The 22,757-nt window shown below is 36.6% G+C and overlaps 6 protein-coding genes and 1 non-coding gene across 7 annotated transcripts; 5 read left to right on the top strand and 2 right to left on the bottom strand.

Moving 5' to 3' along the window:
* The first annotated feature begins 1,860 nt into the window (after nt 1-1,860).
* On the top strand, nt 1,861-4,282 carry LOC120261818 (WAT1-related protein At1g43650-like). The gene is made up of 7 exons (XM_039269812.1): nt 1,861-2,093; nt 2,176-2,232; nt 2,813-2,929; nt 3,027-3,276; nt 3,380-3,538; nt 3,634-3,782; nt 3,941-4,282. Exons 1-7 carry the CDS (start codon nt 1,912-1,914, stop codon nt 4,086-4,088), a joined length of 1,062 nt encoding a protein of 353 aa, XP_039125746.1. The 5' UTR covers nt 1,861-1,911; the 3' UTR covers nt 4,089-4,282.
* A 437-nt stretch (nt 4,283-4,719) lies between these two features.
* Nucleotides 4,720-8,579, top strand: LOC120261193 (calnexin homolog). Its single transcript, XM_039268973.1, has 6 exons — nt 4,720-4,960; nt 5,052-5,121; nt 6,481-7,607; nt 7,709-7,780; nt 7,993-8,109; nt 8,202-8,579. The coding sequence occupies exons 1-6, from the start codon at nt 4,877-4,879 to the stop codon at nt 8,334-8,336; spliced, it is 1,605 nt and encodes a 534-aa protein (XP_039124907.1). The 5' UTR covers nt 4,720-4,876; the 3' UTR covers nt 8,337-8,579.
* Nucleotides 8,580-9,263: 684 nt separating this feature from the next.
* LOC120262205 (uncharacterized protein At5g41620-like) lies at nt 9,264-12,654 on the top strand. Its single transcript, XM_039270280.1, has 4 exons — nt 9,264-9,903; nt 10,098-10,550; nt 10,643-10,765; nt 11,237-12,654. Exons 2-4 carry the CDS (start codon nt 10,122-10,124, stop codon nt 12,455-12,457), a joined length of 1,773 nt encoding a protein of 590 aa, XP_039126214.1. The 5' UTR covers nt 9,264-9,903; nt 10,098-10,121; the 3' UTR covers nt 12,458-12,654.
* A 495-nt stretch (nt 12,655-13,149) lies between these two features.
* Nucleotides 13,150-13,221, top strand: TRNAW-CCA. The gene has a single exon. It is a non-coding gene; the product is annotated as a tRNA-Trp (tRNA).
* A 361-nt stretch (nt 13,222-13,582) lies between these two features.
* On the bottom strand, nt 13,583-14,851 carry LOC120260929 (protein SRC2-like). The gene has a single exon (XM_039268519.1). It carries the CDS (start codon nt 14,634-14,636, stop codon nt 13,776-13,778), a length of 861 nt encoding a protein of 286 aa, XP_039124453.1. The 5' UTR covers nt 14,637-14,851; the 3' UTR covers nt 13,583-13,775.
* A 1,114-nt stretch (nt 14,852-15,965) lies between these two features.
* LOC120260930 (probable 3-beta-hydroxysteroid-Delta(8),Delta(7)-isomerase) lies at nt 15,966-17,746 on the top strand. Its single transcript, XM_039268520.1, has 4 exons — nt 15,966-16,170; nt 16,242-16,388; nt 16,491-16,599; nt 17,276-17,746. The coding sequence occupies exons 1-4, from the start codon at nt 16,029-16,031 to the stop codon at nt 17,535-17,537; spliced, it is 660 nt and encodes a 219-aa protein (XP_039124454.1). The 5' UTR covers nt 15,966-16,028; the 3' UTR covers nt 17,538-17,746.
* On the bottom strand, nt 17,736-22,214 carry LOC120260928 (probable magnesium transporter NIPA8). Its single transcript, XM_039268518.1, has 14 exons — nt 21,965-22,214; nt 21,052-21,337; nt 20,704-20,791; nt 20,553-20,614; nt 19,948-20,033; nt 19,788-19,861; nt 19,589-19,691; nt 19,295-19,423; nt 18,978-19,077; nt 18,771-18,890; nt 18,596-18,686; nt 18,436-18,505; nt 18,225-18,324; nt 17,736-18,142 (listed from the first exon to the last, which is right to left on the bottom strand). The coding sequence occupies exons 2-14, from the start codon at nt 21,142-21,144 to the stop codon at nt 17,924-17,926; spliced, it is 1,335 nt and encodes a 444-aa protein (XP_039124452.1). The 5' UTR covers nt 21,145-21,337; nt 21,965-22,214; the 3' UTR covers nt 17,736-17,923.
* Nucleotides 22,215-22,757: the final 543 nt, after the last annotated feature.

The raw sequence follows: 22,757 nt of genomic DNA, 5'->3' as shown, positions 1-22,757 counted from the left end.
TTTTCTTAAAAAAATTATAATCAAGTTTTGAAAATATTGATCTAATATTCATTAAATCCTAATCCTATAAAGAAGTATCTATATAATATATTTTTTAAATATGTATTGTATATAGTTATTTATTTTGAAAATATATGTTTTTTTAAAATATTTCTATACATATTGAAATATGTATTGTATATATTTTTAAAAAGTTATTTGAATTTTTTAAATATGTATGTATATACTGTATTTTTTAAATATTTTTTGTATATATATATATATATATATAGAGAGAGAGAGAGAGAGAGAGAGAGAGAGAGAGAGAGAGAGAGAGACGTATGCCCTAAACATAGCTAAACAACATAACACAGAAATAGAGAGTACATGATAACAAAAGAGAAAATAAGACAAAAAAAGCGATAAAATACTATAGGAAAATAGAGTGGATCAAGAATACAGTAGGGGTGAACCAACTTACAATAATGACAAGAAAAGAAACCTTTGGAAAACCAAGTGACAAAACAAACTTTGAGAGAAACACTAGCATGTGTCTTGGGTGGAGACCTCATCGTCAGTGTCACTTACTCCGACAGACATTGAACAGGACCCTATAAAGTCCATACTAAGTTGGACATCACAATTTAATCCTCTTGCTTTACCTTTTTTCCTTTTGATGCTGCGGAGAATCACAAAAGAATCATATGAATAATTTTTAAGACAATTGAAGACAGATGTAGAAATTTATCATTAAAGATATGTGCATTTGGGTCTCACCAAATATTCCAAGTGATTGCTCGAATGTGCGAATCCCCGAATTCCCGCACAGAAGGTCGCAGAGCAAATCTGCATGAAGATCACACTTCTTGAAAAAAAGAAGGAACAGTTTGAAACTGAAGAAGGCGCCCAAAATAGTCCTAGATGTTTTGCAAAATCACAATAAAGAAATAGATGGTGTATAGTTTCTCCCTCCAAGTGACACATGATACATGTTGTAATTGACAAAATGTTACACCTTCTCTTGGCCAAAGTTTCGAGAGTAAAAATTTTAATTTTTCAAGTTAGCTAATTAAAAAAGTTGATCTTTTTTGGGCAAATTAACTTTTAGATGTGACGTGTCATCTAGCACCGGAGACCCTTGCCGTTCAAAAAATGATAAAAGGATTTAACAATGAACTTGACATTCGAAATGAGCCACCACCACTTCAAATATCTATCTTCAACAATATGCATAAGGAGCTTTGAGTAGTATTCATTGGCATATGGATCCAACATCAAAAGGTGCATGGTTAGTAGATGTGCTAGCTCTCTTGCTGCACCTCAAGGTTGTTGGGAAGCATTGAAAACATCTAGGCAGATATACATGGGCCAGTGACTATTGAACCAATGATCCGCTCAGAATAGAGCAGTTGCCCATCCCGAACAACTTGATTAATAATGCATCCTCCATTGTTACTTATTTTTTTTCTAAATCATTTTAAAATAAAATATTTTTGTAATAAAATATTAATTTATAAAAGGATTATACAAATCCGTTTTCTATTTGCAAACTGATTTGGAATTAATTTTTAAAATAGAAACATACGAAGAAGGAATGAAAATTGTGTTTGTAAATTAAGAACAAATGTGGGTTCCATTTATATTTCAAAAACAAATTTCAAATTCGTTTTTTAACCTTTTCTAATTCAGCTGATTTTTGTAGTGTTTGCTTCTACATTTCTCTTGACAATGGTTAAACTTTTTTAGCTAGGGAGAAGTGTTTTTCTTTTTTGGAATAGCACAACTATAAAGCTTTCGTGTCTCTCTCGCTCCCTCTCTCTCTCTCTCTCTCTCTCTCTCTCTCTCTCTTTCTCTATACATATATATATATATATATATATGAGTCTCAATTCAGTCTTTCAATAATTAGGCAGCGAAGGTCGCTCCTTTGTCATGGATAGCCAAAGGACATGCATGCCATACCTAGCCATGGTGCTAACGCAGTTAATATTTGCAGGCATGGCCTTGTTCACAAAAGCAGCTGTTGGTGGAGGCATGAATCCTTATATCTTTGTGTTCTACCGTGAAGTTTTTGCTACTCTTTTCCTGGCTCCCTTCATCCTTTTCTTTGAAAGGTACTTAATTTCTTCACTCCTCTTCATGCATGCCTTTCTCCTCCTTTATATTAAATCATTAAAACGCCTCTTTATTTTCTAGGAACAAAGGCCTTCCTCGTTTGCCTATGATGAGGATCTTCTTCACTGCTTTCTGTGGGCAAGTTCTTGCAAATCCCTTTCTTCACTGTTTTTTCATAGAGTTAATTATATTCATGTTTGCATTAATTAATTATTATTTCTTTTATGAGAATTCTTGCAACACTTTTGGTTGTTTTCATGGTTGCCGGTGTTGGGGAAAAAATAACATGCATGTTCTCTTGATGCTTGTTACCACTAGCAAGTTTATTCTATCATATTGTAGAAGTGGAGCACTTGTTGCTTTATTATTCCTATTGATTATACCATTGCAATTAGAATTAGAGGTTTGCTTGTCTATAAAAGCAGATGCATCAGACTGCTGAACTTGTACATATAATGGAGGACTTATAGGATCCCTCTTTCTTGCCATATATCATGATCTTATTAGTTACGTGATTAATTATAAGTGCAAGGTTTGGTGGCTTGTCATGCATCTTTCCACGTCCACTTGTTGCTGAACAGCTCGGTTAGCATTTGCTATATATCTAAGAAGCAATCAATGAAAAAGTAAATAAAATAAAAGAAATCTAATATGCTTTTCAGGTTGCTTTTACAAAGTTAATGAATGATTGAATGAAATACATGTTCTCTGCATGCAGGGACACCTTGAGTTCCTTCTTGTACACCATTTCACTCAGATACACATCTGCAACCTTTGCATCAGCTAGCACAAATGCCATTCCCTCCATCACTCTTGTACTAGCTCTTCTCTCAAGGTGATCACTAATTAGATACAAAATATATATATATATATATATTCATTAATCCTCTTGATCATGATCAGAAAATTAAATTAAACATGCATGGTCTTAGGGTTGAAAAGCTTTCAAAAAAGAAAAAACTCTATGGAGCAGCAAAGTTGGCAGGATCTTCTGTCTCCCTTGCAGGTGCATTCATATTTTCTCTCTATAAAGGTCCTGCAGTGAAGTTCATAAATGAACACCAACTAGCACAAGAAGCATCATCATCTCTACAGAATAGCATCTCCAAAGCTAACTGGGTGAAAGGTTGCCTCATCATGCTAGTAGCTCATACTTGTTGGTCTACATGGCTCATCTTACAGGTCAATCAATTAATTAATAATATTAATAAACCTTAAAATGTTTCAATATCTTGTGAAACACTTTCTAACATATATAGCATGTAAACTCATGTTGCTTTTTCAGGGTCCTCTAGTTAAAAGCTACCCGGCTGAGCTTCGTCTCACTTTCGTTCAATGCTTGTGCAGCGCCATGCAGACCGCTGTAATTGCTGTCATCTTTGAGAGAAGTCCATCTTCATGGAAACTCAAATTGAATATCCCTCTTCTTGCTGCTGTCTATTGTGTAAGTTCTTTACATTCACAAAATCATATATATATATATATATAATATAGGTATAGTGATGCATGGGTATATGATGATGCTCAAATGAAAAACAGGGATTGGCCACTGGCATATCCTTCTGGCTGATCACTTGGTGTGTGGATAAGAAGGGTCCTGTTTTCACATCAGCCTTCACTCCAATGGCACTACTTGCCACAGCTATCTTTTCCGCCATTGTTTGGAAGGAGACACTTCACTGGGGAAGGTAATTCGCATGCCAATGCTATTATATATTATCAAAAGTAACATTGAATATTATAGATTAATTACATCAACCAGAAATAGTATTTATTTATTTATTTATTTTATTTTTTGTTTTTGTTTAATTAGATGAACTTTGCTTGTGTTGTTATACTGTTGTAGTGTTATTGGAGCTGTTCTCCTTGTTGTGGGTCTCTACTGTGTCCTCTGGGGAAAGAGCAAGGAAGAGAAGCCATTGTTAGAGGAACAAGAAAAAGATGAAGGAATTGGCCACAATGAAAAGGATCCAGAGAGCAACGGCCATAGCTAATTTTAATTAAATGGCAATTAACTATCTCATTGCTTTTTATGAACCATATATGTTGTTCTTTTGTCTTCATCAACAGATGTGTATTATTCTTTATCAAATTCTCTGGTTGCAATGTGTGTTTGAGTGATTGTCTTAGTTATGTACGCTCCATTTATCAATTTTATTAAAGTATAATTTTGTGTTCAGTTTCTCTACTTTTATTTTTTAATTTACTTTTTAAATTTTCTCTATTTTAAATAATATATTTTTTTAATCTTTTTACTATGTTAATTGAGTCATATTAATTAATAAATTCTAATTAGTACAAGATTAAAAAGATAAAGTTATTAATATTTAGATATTATTATTAAAAGCTTTTGCAAAACACACCAATAGAAAACACGTGTCCAATAATATCCCTCTGGCTCATTATTTTGCCAGCTGCCACTCAGCCAATGGTCTTTGAATGTGATTTTATACAATGCACGTTGCACCGGATCAGTCCTTCTATCCTAGTCAGCAAACTTAGGAGGGACCGTTTCGCTTGGTATGACGTGGCAGTTTTTCATTGGTTCGTTCAACGTGGACTATGATATTATTGGCCAGAATGACGCGCGAATGGCCTTTATATTACCATCGGCCCTGTATTTCTTCGGAAAGGGTGCCATTGTTCCTCATCTTTCGATCTCAGCCGTTCATTTCTCTGTTTTACTGCGTCTTTCTCTTCTTTTTCTCTCTCTCGCTTTGTTCTTTCACTACGTCTCGGGTTCTCTCAGATCTCGAGCTAGGGTTAGGGTTTTTGTCTCGCGATGATGGGAGGCAGGCGGATTGCCCCGCTACTTGCTCTGGTACTGATCGCTTGCCTCGCATTTCAACTACACGCTTCGGATCCGGTAGTTCTCTTTCTCTTTCCGTGGGTTTGATCTTTGTTTTGATTTTTCACCATGATTGTACTGAGTTTAGTTTTCTTTGGTGTTTTTTCAGTTGTTTTATGAGTCGTTTGATGAGTCTTTCGAAGGGCGGTGGATCGTGTCTAACAAGGATGATTACCAAGGTATTGCTTCCAGATCTCATAGACGAACTCGTTAGACTCTTGATTTGAAGTTGAAAAATGGGAATTTCTTGTTTTTGTATGAGAATCTTCTGTTCAGATCATAGTGGTCATTGCTATAAATCAAGTTTGTTGCTTGATCTGGAATCTGATGATTTGTTTAAAAATTGCTTGTGTGCTTTACTATTTGAGTGATTGGTCTTCGAAATTAGTAATGAGATGACAAATAAGCAAGTGCGGAGTGTGTTAGCGGTAGTTGTGCAATAAGAAACGTTTGTTGTTGTTCTGGTGGTCATATTGTTTGATTTGCTTGAAGTTATTTTTGAATGCAAAGTAATGTTCGTCCATGAAATAATCTGAAGTTCCATAGAAATGATAATTCGGCCTGTTTGGTTCTCCCATATCTTGAATATTATTAGAAAGATGAAGTTACATGTCTGAATTTTAGTGATTTTTGTAACGTGCATGCACTTGCAGACTATGCTTTCTCTTAATAACTGTTCCATTTATCAGTGTTGTTACTATACAGATTGTTTGATGATTTTTTGCTCTACTGGTTTGGAACAAAGTTTTTTGGTTGGTGCTAAGAAATCTTTCTATGCATCATTGTGTCGATTATGGTTCCCAAAGGATTTATTATAGGATTGAGTACTCATTCACTGTTGAAATTAGATGGATTTCATTACATCATGGAACAGCGTATACCCAGTTGGGTACTGAAACTATATCTTAAATCATATTTTCATCTCACTTTCTTGCTTTTTTTTTACAATTTTTTTTGACAAATTATGCATTTACCTTCCACCATGTGATTGTTTCCATCAAAGTTTTAAATGCAAGTTATTTGGTTGCATGGGCCCTTTTCTAATTTAGAAAACAAAAATCAGACATGAAATTCTATTAGTTTGGTTACATTGGATTTCATATGAAAAGATAGGATGAACACAAACTTGTCCCTGGTTGATTTCCTTAAGTTTGTATTGGAGCACCGAATTGGATTCTTGACTCGTCTCCTTCCTTTGGTTTACATCATGTGAAGATGCTGTATATATATTTTTTAAATTACAATTGTAGTTTCCATTTTCATGATGTGAAGAACCAAACTGCTATTCCTATATCTAAAAGGGACACTGCTACATTTTGATTTTTTTTTTCCAAAAAAAAACCCAGTGAAATTGTCAAAATTCTCTACCAGTCTCATTTCAGGATTCTTGCAAACATGCTCTGAGGTTGATTAAGGCGTCAGCTAATTGTGTCTTTGTGTGTTTGTGTGTGTGTGTTTCTATGTGCATAATTATTGCTTAGGCTGATAATCTCTGTTATCTATTTTTGACACAAATACTGCCTGACCATTTTGTTTAGGTATCTGGAAGCACTCTAAGAGCGAGGGGCATGAAGATTATGGCCTTCTTGTGAGTGATAAGGCCAGGAAGTACGCTATTGTAAAAGAATTAGATGAGCCAGTAAAGCTTAAGGATGGAACCATTGTTCTACAGTTTGAAACACGACTCCAGAATGGTCTTGAATGTGGAGGGGCATACATTAAGTATCTCCGACCTCAGGATGCTGGATGGGTACCTAAGGAGTTTGATAATGAGTCCCCCTACTCGATCATGTTTGGTCCTGATAAATGTGGGTCCACGAACAAGGTTCATTTCATCCTCAATCACAAGAATCCAAAGACTGGGAAATTTGTTGAGCATCATCTTAAGTATCCACCATCTGTCCCATCTGACAAGCTGACTCATGTCTACACAGCTATTTTGAAACCTAACAATGAGTTGCAAATTTTGATTGATGGGGAGGAGAAGAAGAAAGCAAACTTCTTGTCAGCTGATGACTTTGAGCCAGCACTTATCCCACCGGAAACCATTCCTGATCCAGATGATAAGAAGCCTGAGGATTGGGATGAGAGAGCTAAAATTCCTGACCCTGATGCAGTGAAGCCTGAGGATTGGGATGAAGATGCTCCCATGGAAATTGAAGATGAGGATGCTGTCAAACCTGAGGGATGGTTGGATGATGAGCCTGAGGATATTGATGATCCTGAAGCCACAAAACCGGAAGATTGGGATGATGACGAGGATGGGGAATGGGAGGCTCCTAAAATTGACAACCCTAAGTGTGAGGAAGCACCTGGCTGTGGTGAGTGGAAGAGGCCAACAAAGAGGAATCCGGCCTACAAGGGGAAGTGGTATGCACCTATGATTGACAACCCAAGCTACAAAGGCATCTGGAAACCACAGCAGATACCTAACCCTGACTATTTTGAACTTGACAAACCTGATTTTGAGCCTATCGCTGCTATTGGCATTGAGATCTGGACCATGCAGGATGGCATTTTGTTTGACAATATTTTGATAGCTAGTGATGAGAAGAAGGCTGAGTCTTACAGGGATGAAAAGTGGAAGCCAAAATACACCAGTGAAAAGGAAAAGCAGAAGGCTGATGATGCAGCTTCTGGTTCAGATGGACTTTCAAGCTTTCAGGTAATGCCTTCTTGTAATTATTTTATCCGTTAAAGCTAGCTAACTATATCTACTTGCAAATAGTGGAAATCTTGACCTTAACATTGTATTGTTGATTGCAGAAGAAGGTATTTGATGTTCTTTACAAAGTTGCCAACATTCCTTTCTTGGAAGCATACAAGATCAAGATCATTGTGAGTATTAGTTCAAACATGCCTGCTTATATAGCTGCATCCTTGTTCCCTTAATAGAACTTTCCTTGTGCTTTCAAGCCTGCTAAATTTTTCTTCTTTTCTAAGGAACGGCAAGAATTATTTGTTCATAATTTACATCTTTCACTAGAAGCAACCCTTTTAAAAAATTGCCCTTTCTTTCCATCCTCACTTCTCAACCCTGCATTTCACAGGATGTCCTTGAGAAAGGAGAAAAACAGCCAAACCTGACCATCGGAATCCTGGTATCCATTGTGGTGGTGTTCTTGACAATCATCTTCAAGATTCTCTTCGGGGGGAAACGGGCAGTGGTGAGTTGTACAATGCTATGCCCAGATCTCACGTAGTCATTCAGCTCGAAAGCAATTGTATTTTACAGCTTGGTGTGTAACTTTACCTGCAGGCACCTGCTAACCCGCCTTCTGAAACCAAGACGGTAGATGCTCCAGAGAGCAGTGAAGGAAAGGAAGAAACCGAGAAAGAAGAGAAGGAAGATGGAGCGGCAGCACGCCCCCGGAGGCCCCGGCGTGAGACATAGTGTAGACAAGGGTTGATAGTTTTTGAGTCTGGTCTGTATTCTTATTTCCAAGGATTTTGAGAGTTTTTTATTTTGCCTGGCCGTGAACCATCCATCTCCAGAAACCTTTTTCATCATATCTTTTTATCTGTTGACATTTTAGCAGCCTGAAAATAGAAATTGTTTTTGTCCTGCCTTAATATTGAACTTAACAAGGCCACTTTCACGCGTGCTAGCAACTGGAGTTGTGATTTCAGTAATTTATTGTTTGTGACCAATTGATGTTATGCTTGTCTCTTTATTTATAGCCATATAAAGAGAGGCTGTGACTCAGTCTTGATCTGTCCGGTTTTTATTTGTTTTCTTATGAATTAATTACGGCTATACAAACAGTGTATCACACCCACATTATCCAGCCAATAATTAGCGCATGGCCCGTTTTAAACAGGAAACATATCACATTTTTGATATATTGCCCGATCTTGTTTCCCATTTCTGTTTGATTTCCAGGCTCTTTTTTCTTAATTAAGCTCCATAATACTGGATACTCTCTCCCTCTTCAATAAACCAAATAAGAACCTATAATTGATATTTTGGCCTTGTTCAAGCAGCAATTTCTTTCTGACGAATTGTGTTTTATTTGGTAGGTGTGATTTTTCCTATTTAATTTTCAATTAACATATGAAAAGAACAGATCCTTCCATGCTTGTCCAAATTGATCTTGCTGGACTTGTGCATGCGCCAGATTCCTCTTTCAGTCCTGATGGGTATTGGTCATGGAGATATCTTTTCTTTGGTGCATTGAATATGAACCTTGAATCAATCCAATTATTAAATATTTACAATGGAGAAATAGATTTAAAATAAAACAAAGCTATATAGTTTACTGTTTAACTTCACTTATAAATAACAAATAATAAAAAACTAATATAAGGCCTAGACCAAAACGGGGCTTGAGAACCGGTTCAATTGAGCCACTCATTCGGTCTAGGCCGGGTCCCACTGCCAGAATTCAAAAGAGAGAGACATGCTCGCCATCATCCCTCTCGCTCGCTCTCCGCTTTCATGCCCGCGAGATTCCCCAAGATTATATATATATATATAGTGATGGACGAGCTAATGGCGATCTCGGATGAAGGCTTGGTTTCCTACTCCTTTTTTTGATTGATGGTGTCCCGAGATGGACCTTGGTATCCGAGTTTTTGATGTCTTTTCAATGGAAACCAGGAACTCCTTTTCTTAAAGTTTTGATTTTTATACGTCTTCGTATTGTTTTTATCTTCAATGTCTTCTGCTGAGTTTCCGGGGTTTCGGTTCTTATTCCAAGCTTTTTGCTATTCAGAGATGGTTGGACCCCCTGGTGGTGTTCTCTTTGTTGGTCTCTTATGAGCATCCTTTGATCATCTTCTGTTTTTCTTTTCTATATTTTTCCCTGCTATGCTGGAATCCTGTGAAAAGTTGAATTTTTGAGGTTTAGAGTTTGTTTTCCTGAATCAGATGATTGGACTCACAATCATTTGAGTATTTGGGAGAGGAATTTCACGAAAAGTTTCCATCTTTGGGTCTCTTGGAGCAACCCTATCGGCTGGTTTGTGCTTTTTCTTCCTTGGATTCCTCTACTATGTCTCAGAGCTAGAGTTTCTTTTTTCCCTTTTTGTTTTTCCATTAAAGAATGCATCATCTTGCTAGTGCTTCCTCCTTGTTAATTCTAGTTCTATTTAGAGATCATGAACTTTAGAAATCTATCAATTTACCAAAAATCTTGTCTTTTCTTCTTGCTAGAGTGTTCACAAAGTGGAAATCACAATGCCAAGGCACAACAAAAGCTCTGACGTATTCATTGATGGAGCTTGCAAGATCCGTAAGAGGGGATGCTCTTCATCATCTTCAGCGTCTTCAGTGTTGCAAAACTATAAATTTAAGAAGGCAATATTGATCCCCAGGAGGAATGTAGGATCACCACCTTCTTCAAAAAAGGCGAGCTTCTTTGAGTCATCTCCAAACCAACCATTGAACATTGTTGGTATAGGAGCGCAACAAGGCTCAGTGTCTGCTCGGAAGCTTGCCAGCGCTTTGTGGGAGACAAACAAGATCCCTTCATCACATAGGATTGTTGATATACCGGGAAAGATAAGTAAGAAGGAGATCAAAGGGAGAGGTAGGATAGTGAAGTCTGTCCTGCCGGATTATCTCCCACCTCATTTATCTGATCCATCACATAGCCCTGTCTCTGTTGTGAGTATTGGATGCATATTCAATATGAATTTCATTAATGTATCAATGTCTATGTTGGCTTTGTCATTTTCATTTTGTTGGTGATATTGTAGATTTCAGGTCGATCAAGATCCCGTAGTCTTAGGAAAATGATGCTGGTAGTTCCATGGAGTTCTCAACATAATCATCGCAATTCAAGAGCTTCAGATTTTGTAACTGATGTTGCTGAAAAGGAGGTGGGCAAGCATGAACTATATGTAGTCTTCTCTTCTGTTGTTCTAGAAGTTATTCTTGTGGTCATTGTGCACCTGGTTTTAAGTAGACAAATCCTCATGAAAGTTTATCATTGCTGAAAATCTTGATTTATAGTTGGAAGGGAAGAAAAATCCACTAATTTCACCAATTTGCAGCTGAAAGCACACCAATTTTCACCATTAGCTTTCATATCTTTGCACTTAGATCAACTGCTTGTGTAGCAAAACAACGATCAAAGTTTCTATTTCTCCTAGAATCTGATTTCTGGCAACTTCTCTTGAACTACTATTTCCCATGTTTATTGTATCATCCCCTCTCTGCTTTTTCATTCAAATCAATGTACATAAGCTCATTGTTCTCAAGCATGTCAGACTTTTCTCCTGGGATACTTCCCTGATTATTATTATTGTTATTATGTTTTCGTGATATCCATATTTCCTCATCAATTGCAGATTAAAACATGTACTCAAGGCTTCACTTTAAGGAGTAGAATTGGAAGAAACAAGAAACTTTTGAAGGATCTTACCAGTGGTTTCACTTCATGCAAAGAACTCTTGAGAACACTGAACCACATATGCACGCGTGAAGAGCAGCATTCATCAAGCATTCCTTTGGTTTCAGCTCTTCGACATGAACTTGATCGGGTGCAGATACTGGTTGATCAACTAATTGAAGAACAGAAGCTGAGCTGTGATGAAATCGCGCACCTTAAGAAGTCCTACATGGCTGAGAAGTCAGCTTGGAAGAGCAAGGAGCAGGAAATGATCCGTGCTGTTCTCAACTCGATAACTGAGAAATTCGAGTCTGAAAAGAGACAAAGGAGAAAATCGGAGAAGCTTAATAACAAGCTTGGTATGGAACTAGCAAAAACAAAATCAACATTATTGAAAGCAATCAAAGAACTAGATAATGAAAGAAGAACAAGAGAGTTGATTGAACAATTCTGCAGTGATTTAGTCAGGGGAATTGGTCAGGACAAGGCTGAGGTAGAGGAGATGAAGCTGGAGTCTGCCAAGTTACTAGAAGAACTAGAGAAGGAGAGGGAGATGCTTCAGCTTGCTGATGGGTGGCGTGAAGAAAGAATTCAAATGAAACTTTCAGAAGCCAAGTTTCAATTTGAAGAAAAAAATGCAGCTGTTGATCAACTGAGGAATGAGTTGGAAGCATTTTTGCATGATAAAATGACCAAAGATCGCATGGCTACTGATTTAAAGACTGATGAAAGAGTGGCTGGGAAACTTCAATACCGACAAGAGCATGATGAAGATGAGAAGAATGATATAAACTCAACAGACGGTGATTTTCATTCAATCGAACTCAATATGGACAGCGTTAACAAGAGTTATAGATGGAGTCATGCTACTGACACTGCCAATGATGCTTCGAAAAAAGGTTTAGTTGGTAACTTGGAAAAAACATCAAGGAGAAGCTTTTCTCCAGATGGAGTGATGCCAGAAAGATGGTATCTTAACTTGGGTTGTCAATTGCATCAAGGAAGGCAATGCAGGAAGAAGAGTCTAGAGCTGAATGTCAATATGGAGAGTCCAAAATGGCAATGGAGCAAACCACAGGATTTGCAAGATATGGATGATGAAGTTGGTGCCAAAGGGTCAATGCACTTTGAGTTGGTGAAATCAATAAGAGATGAATGCAGTAACTCTTTTAAGTCTTAGAATCTTCGACATGTGAAGTTCTTTAAATTGTGTGCATCCTTTCCTAAGTTGTGATGGTGCTCTTATTGTGTTGAGTTTGTTGATAACTAGAAATTGAGGAAGCTGTTTTGTCTGAAAATAGTGAAATGAACCTTGCATTGAAGCATCATTTGAGTTGCTTTGGAAAAGACAATAAGAAGAATTGCTTTAGAAATTCATGCATGCTTCTCAGGAGTTTTACCGTGAATGCAACTAATATCTCTGGTGAATTGGTTCTTGTTTGTGATGTCGACGCAGTAGATGACAGGGGAATAGTATGATCACATGAGATGTTTTGGATGTAAATAATGACGCCTTTATTGAGTGAGTCAGTTTTGGCTATTGTTCGACCTCAAATTCATTATGGGGCTGCTTTTGTAAGAGAAGATTTCATCAGGCTGCAATTTTTCTTTTTTCTTTTTTTTTTTTTAATTTGCATTTGTTTAGTGTGGGATTGAGATGTGAACAATTTATTTATTTATTTGGAGTGGGATTGAGATTTTGTAGCGTGATTAATACCAACTGAGAATATGTTTAGATTTCATCACTTGCCTATCGCTTGAATGAACAAACACCAATTGAGTGGATTTAAAGTTTTTTTATAGTGGGAATGAAAGTTTCGGAAAAATAATAAAATATAATATTATTATATTATTATATGTCTAGTTATAAATGGATCCGTGGCGCAATGGTAGCGCGTCTGACTCCAGATCAGAAGGTTGCGTGTTCGATTCACGTCGGGTTCAAGTTTTCTATTTTCAAATTTTTTAGCTGATAAACTTAAAAAAAGTTTCCCTAACAAGATTTATCAATAAAAATTCTGTTTAAGGGTACTAATTAATTTATCCATTTTAACTTTAAAAATTTAAATTATAGATTTAAGTATCATATATTTTTTTTATAATATTAAAAAATTAATATTTTTATGAGATTTGAAAACATTGTTATAAGCTAAAGTTCATACTTAATACTAACATTAGCACCATTATAAAAAGGCGTTGGACCATATGCCGTTTGCATACTTCACAAATGTCACCTTTCATAACTATTTTATTTTACATCCACAAACATTTGAATAAAACAAGGAGTCTTTTTGAACGTGTGAGCTTCAAAATTGTTCCTTCACACTCTCAAATTCTCAATGCAAACGCAAATCACAAGCAAGACATCAAAATTATCACGCAATACACAAAGCTTTTATTTGGGGTCTAAATAACACCTTCACCACTACCACCATCTCCAACCAAAAAATCAAGCAAACTTTGAATTTACACAATTAACACCCCAAACAAACTCTTTTTCAATTATACCCAGTCAAACCCCGTCCCCAAGAGAACTCCGTCCGGTGACCACCCTGTACCGGTGGCGGATAATAGCCCACGTGTTCCGGTGGGTACGGCGGGTAGTACACTGCTGGATCCGGCCAGTGGATATAGCCAGGATCCACCGCTGCCGGGGGAGGGTAATAAGAACTGGAAGCCATCGGCAGTAGTGGCGCTAGCGCTGGCACCTCCAGAGAAGGGTAATAATTCCCGGAAGACATCAACGGCGGCGGCGGCGGCGGCGGCGGCTCCGAAGGGGAAGGGTAATGATATCCAAAAGACATCGGCGCCGAAACCGAAATCACGGCCTTGGGGTCACGGATCTTATAAGCAAGGGTAAGAACTCCGTTGGGCTTACCCTCCGGGGACTTCACCTGGTAGCTGACGTGGCGAACGACGCCGGGGATGGCCTCTGCCTCGAGATCGGCAACGAGGACGGTGACCTCTCCGACGATCCTATCTCCGAGGAGAAGACCACCTTTATGGATAAGATCAAAGCGGAGGATGAGATCCAACTGACGATCAGGCTCAAGGGTGAACCGGATCGGGAGATCCCACTCGGGATTCTCGCCACCGTCACGGTCCACCGGCGTCTCGTGGCGTTGAATCGGTTTGCGATCACGGGGATTGGCAAGGGAGACGGTGGCGCAGATCGAGGGTTTCTGGAAGAGATTGAAGAACTTGAGGCCTTTGCAGGAGATGGACTTGAGCTTGAGAGTTCGTCGGGAAGCCATCGGAGAAGGAGAGCAAAGCTTGAGATCGTTCCTCTCTTGATATTTATGGGCTTGCTTAAGCGTAAAGCATGACAGGCTGGCGTTTCTTATTGGGCCACGTGTCATACGAACTTGCGGGTCAACTTCTTGTGTAGAGGACTCGGGTTCGTGTGTGACCCACGTCACGCTCGAACCGGGTTGACTCCAATCAAGAAAATAGTTCCAAGTCGAGTGAAGGAAAGTAGACTTCTTGTGTAGAGGACTCGGGTTCGGTTTATATATATATAATTTTGTTTTTTTAAATAAATTATCATAAAGATCATGCGTTCTAATATGTGCTAATTTTTTATTTTGTATATTTACCTAATTTTTTTATTCATGATTCAATTTATATTTTTTAAAAATATCTCCACCATGCGTCTATAGAGTCTAGAGTGCTTCAATCGAGAAGTACTAAAATTTCAACTCCCATAAAATTAGTGATTTTGTTTGAATGTATTTTCTAAAAAAAATTATTTCATCCGCATAACACCTCTAGATAAATAAATAAATGAAATGTTTTTATATAAATGTTTAAAATTTATTATTTGATATTTCATAGAACAAAGATTTTATGTATAGCTCAATAAAAGAGAATTGTTTGCCAAAAAAATTAAATTAAAAAAATACTAATGGTTATAACCAATTAAGAAAATAAAGTTTTTCTTTTTAGGCCTTGTTTGGATTGGCTTTTGAAAAACCCAGAAATGATTTTTTATAAGTTAAACACTTCTGGGTTCCAAAAATATTGTTTATATTGGCTTTTCTGAAAAAACAGAAGTCGTAAAAAAAACTGAAAAACGACTTTTTTAAAAAAGCTGGCTTATGAAAAAAAAAGTTGTTTTTTTAGCTTATTTTTACAGCTTATACTTTTACATAAAAGCTAATCCAAACAGAAAATACAAAAAAAATGCTAGAAGTACTTTTTTTCAGAAGCATTTATACTAAATTAAAAAAAAATATTTTTTTAATAAGCCAATCCAAACAAAATCTTAATCTCGAAAGTCGTGTGAAGTTACATACTCCAAACTCAACCTCTGCCAATGCTCCGTCAATACAACAAATAATTCAACTATATATATTTATACATCAAGTAATGAATTTTATGAATAAAAAATAAAACATTTTAACGTATGCATAATCAACACAGCCAAGTATATCATTTAATTAGGTAAAGTTAAAGTTCAAAATATAAGGTTTTTAAGATAATATATTTTTTTAATAGAATACTATTTTTTTTTCCTTGGTAGATTTAATCATCTAATTAAAATAAAAATCCGATCATTAAAATCTAGTATCTGAGAATCATAAATTGAAATTTGAAAACGATATCCCAGAATATAAAATTTAAAAAATAATAAAATAATAAATAGTAATAAACAAATGAAAAAGGGATCTGAAATAAAAGAGTGTGACCATTCTAGTCGTCTATACTCTATAGTCAAAAATTTGGGCGATCGCGAGATCAGAGAACCAGCAATGGCGAGCTTCGAGCATCCCTATGTTCCCAAAGACTTAGAACTCCATGACTACGTGCCTTGCTTCCTCTCTCAGTCCGAGATCGTTGCCCCCTACCTCGTAGTCTCCGTCGTCGTCGTCGCCCTCGTTTGGATCCTCTCAGGTTTACCCATTTTCTCTCTTTGATTCTCTCCTGCTGAACGCCCATTAACTGTTTGATGAAATTCCTCACAGGGCGTGCCTCCAAGATTTTACTGATTGATCGGCTGCTTATGTGCTGGTGGGCGTTCACGGGCCTCACGCACATCATCCTTGAGGGTTATTTCGCTTTCTCCCCAGATTTCTACAAGGAAAAGACTCCATTTTTCTTGGCGGAAGTGTGTACGTTGTAGTCTTCCTTGAAGATGATCAAAGTTTGAGTCTTTTTGAGATTTTGAAATTGGATAAGCAATGGTAATGCTTGTTTTTTTTATTGATTTATAGGGAAGGAGTATAGTAAAGGTGATTCCAGGTATGCTGGGAGGGACTCGGCGATTGTCACTGTGGAGGCAGTCACTGCTGTTATTGAAGGCCCTGCTTGCCTTCTTGCAATGTGAGCTTTTTAACAATTTTTTTCCAGTTCTATAGCTTGATTGAGTTTCAAAATTTCCATGCCATGTGATGTGGATGAATTGCTCTTCATGCTTGATTTGAATTACTGTGAGACATGAAGTAGCAATTGTTTTTATCCTGTGAGAGAATGGGAACTTACCTGTGAATAACATCTTCATGTTCATTTCTGATGTTCTGGTACCATTGTGCCCTGCTTTATCCTTTATTATCACATACAATGAAATGGGGCACCAACTGGAAGATGGTTTTTCACATTTAATATGTTAGTTTTCTTTATCTATGAACATGCTCAGTAGAGTTGTTTCTAGATGGTGTTCTTCCTGATATGAGTTATAAATGGATATCCAGTTCTTAATCCAATTTCATTGCTAATCCTTATAGTAAATCTGATCTTATTATAGACCTGAAGATGAAATGGCTCTGACCGTATTCATGGAATTTGGTTTCTAATTTATTCTATTCACTGATAGGATCTGTTAGTTGAACCTTTAGTTCAGAACTCAAGGTCTCTGAAAATTTTGTTTGTTCATGATGTTCGATGTGCCTGTACCAGTTCAGTTAAAGTTTTTTACCTACCCTGACTGGCTAACATATGAACTCTGTTAGGTTCTTTTCTTGTTAAAATTTTGATAAATGAGTGAATTAACATATTGCAGATATGCTATAGCATCAAAGAAAGCATACAGCCACACACTTCAGCTGGCAATTTGCCTCGGGCAGCTCTATGGGTGTTTGATATACTTCATAACCGCATTTTTGGAGGGAGACAATTTCTCAGCAAGCCCATTTTATTACTGGACTTACTACATTGGAGCAAATGGCTGGTGGGTTCTTATTCCATCACTCATTGCCATTAGGAGCTGGAAGAAGATAAACGCTGCATTTCAGGGGAGGACGAAGAAGACCAAGGCCAATTGAGGTCAGCCAGCTGCCCCAGTTATTATCAGAAACTAGGCAAAGATAATGTTGCATCCCTGGTATCTGCAATCTGAGTATTGAGAGGATTACTGCCCTTAGCTGTTTGTGGCTTCAATTTGTTACAAGAACTTTTGAAACTGTTTGGTTTTATGTATCACTATATCTGTTTTAGTCCTCATCTTTCTATGAGAAAAGAACTAATTCTAAGCTGCTTGATGTATTATTTATAAAAATGAGTGGTAAAAACTTTGAAGAAATACAATGTGGTCATAACATCTTTAAAGAATTACAACTTTACATTATAAAGGGGAATTATACGCCTATACACTGATGATTAGGGGAAAAAAATTAAAGAAAAATACAACATTGCCTGTATGTGTGGACTCCTAAGAAAGTAAAGATCTTGTGTCTCTTGATTCATCATCGTCGTCTTCATCCATTATTGAATAATTGTTCCATCCAGATGTTCTTAGGGGTATGAACTTTGCTCTTTCAAATATGTTTCCTCGGAAACCTGTTGTCTTTGAAGACACCATAGGCATAACCAGCACCGATGATGCATTGATCGACTCCTCACCTAATCCCAATGAGACTGAGCAAGCGGCCTGCAATAGAACCAGGTTATGCAATGCCAGAATTGATACGTTTAAGCAATTACATAGTATTTGGATTTCTTGAAGCCATTACCTTTGCCTTGGCCACAAAGAATTTGCTCTTTTGCAGTAGTCTGTTCATGAATGAACCAACATCATTTACTTCAGTATCTTCCGCTTGTAGTTTGGCAAGCCTGCAGTGTTAAGACAAGTGTTCACATCATTCCCATTTAAAAACTCGAAGAAAAAATGATACAGTAATTTCAGATTGTACACATTAGCAAAATAGACTAAATGCTTTGTACCTGTTTATATCAGTTGGAAGACCTTGGGATGTGGAACTAGACAAAGGAGGAATATCCTTCGAATCACCACCTACAAGTTTTTCATTGTATCAGCTCAGAGCTTATGTCTACAGGATAATATTAAGTGGAGGTGATTTACAAGGAGAGATCATTGGCATACCCTTAGAATCATCAGGAGCTAACAAAGAAATGCCTATGAACACAAATGTCATACCCAACAGGAACATAGTTATCCTTAGCGTGTCAAATACCTGTTAAAGCATTTACAGTTTTCACATCTGACAAAAAGCTTAAAACATTGCTCCTTGTATATATACATGTGTCTATACACTTACTTGATATTCCAGAAAGTATACAAATCCTGTACACATAGAGAAGAATGTCCATGCAATCTGAAACATAGGGACAATGAGGATTGCATCAAATAGAGACAATCCTTCATTCAATCTTGCCATCTGAATCAAAGAAAAACATCCAAAAATTTAAAAAATTTGAAGAGATTTCTGTTACAAATTAACTCAGTTTCTTTCATAAATCAATACCCAAAATCCAGCTGTGCTGAAGAATAATAGAAGCACAGAGTAGGTAAACCAGCTATGCAGTTGATAACTGCTGTTCATGGTGAGCCTTAGCATGTTCGACCTGACAAATAAAAGCAAAAGGTGCCAGCGGATACATGTTAAAATTTAATCATGCCAGATGAATTAGATTTGCACAAACAAAAATAATGATTATAATCAACAGCCTACAATATACAAAGAATAGCTATATCCAACAATGGTTATAGTAAAATGCCCGCAATATATAAAGAATAGGTGGATCCTATGGAACCAAGATCCTTCTAAACCAAATAACTCACAATGATTTTGCAAACAAAACTGAGCAGGAACCCACGGCTCCAGAAACAGTGGCATAGGAAAATGGGAGCACCATGCGCCAATAGGGGCTGATATCGTGCCCATGAAGTGAGAGAAAAGCTACTCCTTTCCTGTTAGTTTCAATTACTCTTGTTAGAAGGCCAACAGGTACTATGGGGCCAGAAATTAAGCAGACAAGAATCTCCAGTAAACAATTCAATGAGCAGGGCAATCGCCTTTTATTGTAAAAGTAAACAGCAACGCATTGGAAATTTGCCATTTAATTATCATCTCACCTATAGATATATTGATTTACAGCAACAACCAGAACCAATGTCAGGCAATAAAGAAGAAATACCAAATTAATGTACTTCTCCTTCAACTGCTCTGGAGTAAAAACTGACAAGATAACAATCAAGCTATCAGTTAACTCATTCTCTACTTAGATATGTGTTAAACTGAATTTACAAAATCAGTGTAATTTTGAACTTGTACCAGGTGATTGATGATTGCCAAATGAAACAAGAAAGATATTGCCAGAAACAATAAAAGCTGTAGCTACCATGACCCTGAAATAAGCCATTGCATAGGATCATTATTAGAGAATAATTTTATGTTTAAGGCCATCAAAAAGCTTGCTCCCGAAAAGACATACTTGATTGATACTTTCTTGCTCAAGACAAAGTACGCAAATGCAATGTTGGATACAAATTGAATAGACCCCAAAGCTGCAAGAAGTGACTGAACAAAAGTAACAAAACAGCCAGTGAGGTAAAACAGAGGATATGCACTACAAGGTAATTATAACAAAATTGTATATTGTCATCTTAGCAAGCAAACTTCAAAATCAAACACAGTAACTCATCTTTATATCTCATAAAATAGCAAATGATACTGTCAGCCACAAATGGGGTCAAAACTTCAGAACAATCAATTTGAAAAGCATGTAGTATGATATTTGATAACATTATGACTAATCACAAATGTTATAGCTAATTCTCCAAGAGCAGGCATGAATTGAGCTCAAGATGGTTCTTTCTGATTCATGTGCAGGACATCGACGTTGTTGCATGCTAAAGATGTTACGTCCTTTTGTCAAATAGCATATTTTCATTTTACTATAATTTTTTATCTAACGATAGTATATGACTGTTACATTTCAATTAGTGCAAAAAAAAATACTTGAGAAACCAGTTCTGGCACAATTCAGTTGAAATCATGCAGTACAAAAAAAAACATAAGAGTGTCTAGGGAATAGACCTGTGCAGCATATGCAAAGGAAACGAAATTAAGACAGTTCCCCAGAGAGAAGAAGACAATGCCTGTAATAAAGAGTCAACAGTTTACATACAGTCACAGATTTAACAGCATAAAACAAACATAAGACACAGATAGCCAGCAAGAATGTTACCAACTCTCCATGTATGGAAATATATGATTGGTTTTGGTATAATCTTTCCATTGTCCCCATCACTGCTTAGCATTAAATGTCTCTCTCTCTGCACCAAATCAAATTAAATCATATGATAAGCTCTTCCCTATTGCAAATGTGTACACCCATATTTCAACTACATTTATTTTTACATATTTTTTTCTCAGTTTAAAGTTTAAGAAAGAGCAGACAAGCTCATACTCTCATTCAGTTTAAAATGGGGAATTAACCGAAATAAATCATGATGATGACACAATGAAATTATAAACCAAACATGCATATTAGAAGAAAAGATTAATAATAGAAAAGAAGTTAATGAATAAGTACCTCATCATGGCCCAATTTTAAAAGATTTGTCCCAAAATTAATAGCAATACTTCCGACTATATTGATGAATGCTCCAATAACCCACTCGCCCATGGATCAATGAGTTTTTTAAGCTCCAAAGCAAATATCAGAAGTCAGAGATGAGCCCAAGAAGCTGTTAAACTTCTCATAAAGTTTGGCCCATGACGGACCAACCATTCATAAAAAACTAGCTAAAACAGATCTCCTCAAGCTATCTAGAAACCCTCGCATTTTGCTGCTGGAATTCAACCATGATCTCTTCTACCTGCAAAATCATATCAGATAAACTAGGTTAGAAGTTCTCATAATAAGTAGAGACAATTTTGAAAAGTCCTCTATAATTGTGTGATGACAAAATGCAGAAATTTTCTATGTTCTTCATTTAGTGCATTAAAAGAGATTTCATTTAAATAAGTCCTTCAGTTGCATCTCACTGTACCCTTGCTCTTGATGCCTATAGCAACTGGTTCCAATACCACCTCCCTATGATACAAAGCATCAAGCTTTTTTTTTTTTTGCAAGTCTATTCAGAAGACGCATCCTTTCCACCACCGTGAACAATCAATCAACAAACAAAGCTCAACCATTTAACCTCAAAATGGCATCTCTCATTCCTTCCAACATTCCGGCATGATAGTCCAAGCATCAAAACCTCAAGCTATACATTTCTTTCAAAGAGGCAAACACCAACAAGTTCATCCTCAAATCTTGCGATCCAACCCCAGAAACAGATCTTGTTAAACGCAAGAAATCCTTTTTTTTTTGGCACATTAACAGCAAGAAACTAACGAAGAACAACCCCAATCACAAACAAAAAAGAATATATATAAAAAAATAAAAAAAAATCAAACGCAAATCAAACCCAGAAAACAAAGCGCGGCAGAGATCTAACCTCAAAGAGAAATAGAAACAAATCCACTTTCCCAAGCTCCAATCAATCGAAAAGCAGGGAAAGACGACGTGAGCCAAGCGCTAATCCCCCTCTATTTGCTAAGCTTCGCTTCGATCTCAAGGGAGAAAGAGAGAAAAGGTGGTTGGGATTGACAAAGGATTGAAGGAGGAATAGAGAGAGAGAGAGAGAGAGAGAAAGATGCGTTGGGAGACCTCCCCGCCGTACTCCACCTCCCGAATATTACGTACAATTCCAACCCGTTTCCCCCCTTCTACCATTTTTTTCAACCTTCTCTTATCCCCATCTTATTATAATTTATATATATATATATATTAATAATTACGAATTAACTATTTATTTTGCTTATTTTTTAAAGAAAACTTAGTCATTAACACCTCCCATACAACATTATTATATATAATTACAAATTATATATATATATAGGGAACATCATCTACGAATTATAAAAAGTAAAAAATAAGAAATTAAAATGAGAGAGGAAAAAAAAATTGGGTGGGGCCTAAATGGGAAGAGGGTTGGTGGAAGAAGGGACCGGTTGGGTGCTGATCCAACAGTTCTCGCAAATGTACCTAAAATAAAAATCTATGCATTTTTTTTCTTTTAAATGGGTTCATATATATATATATATATATATTAATAGACTTGATTCGAGTGATAAAAGTAACTTCATAAATAAATAATTTTGAGTTTAAATTTTATATATAAAAAAAATTTAAAATGTTGATCTGGTCTTCTAATACTTTGCCCAAGTATACATATATATAAATATTAT

The sequence above is a fragment of the Dioscorea cayenensis genome, chromosome 5 (genome assembly GCF_009730915.1).
Source record: "Dioscorea cayenensis subsp. rotundata cultivar TDr96_F1 chromosome 5, TDr96_F1_v2_PseudoChromosome.rev07_lg8_w22 25.fasta, whole genome shotgun sequence".
Lineage (NCBI taxonomy): Eukaryota > Viridiplantae > Streptophyta > Magnoliopsida > Dioscoreales > Dioscoreaceae > Dioscorea > Dioscorea cayenensis.
Note: the sequence above shows the minus strand (reverse complement) of the source record. Positions and strands in the feature narration are given on the sequence as shown.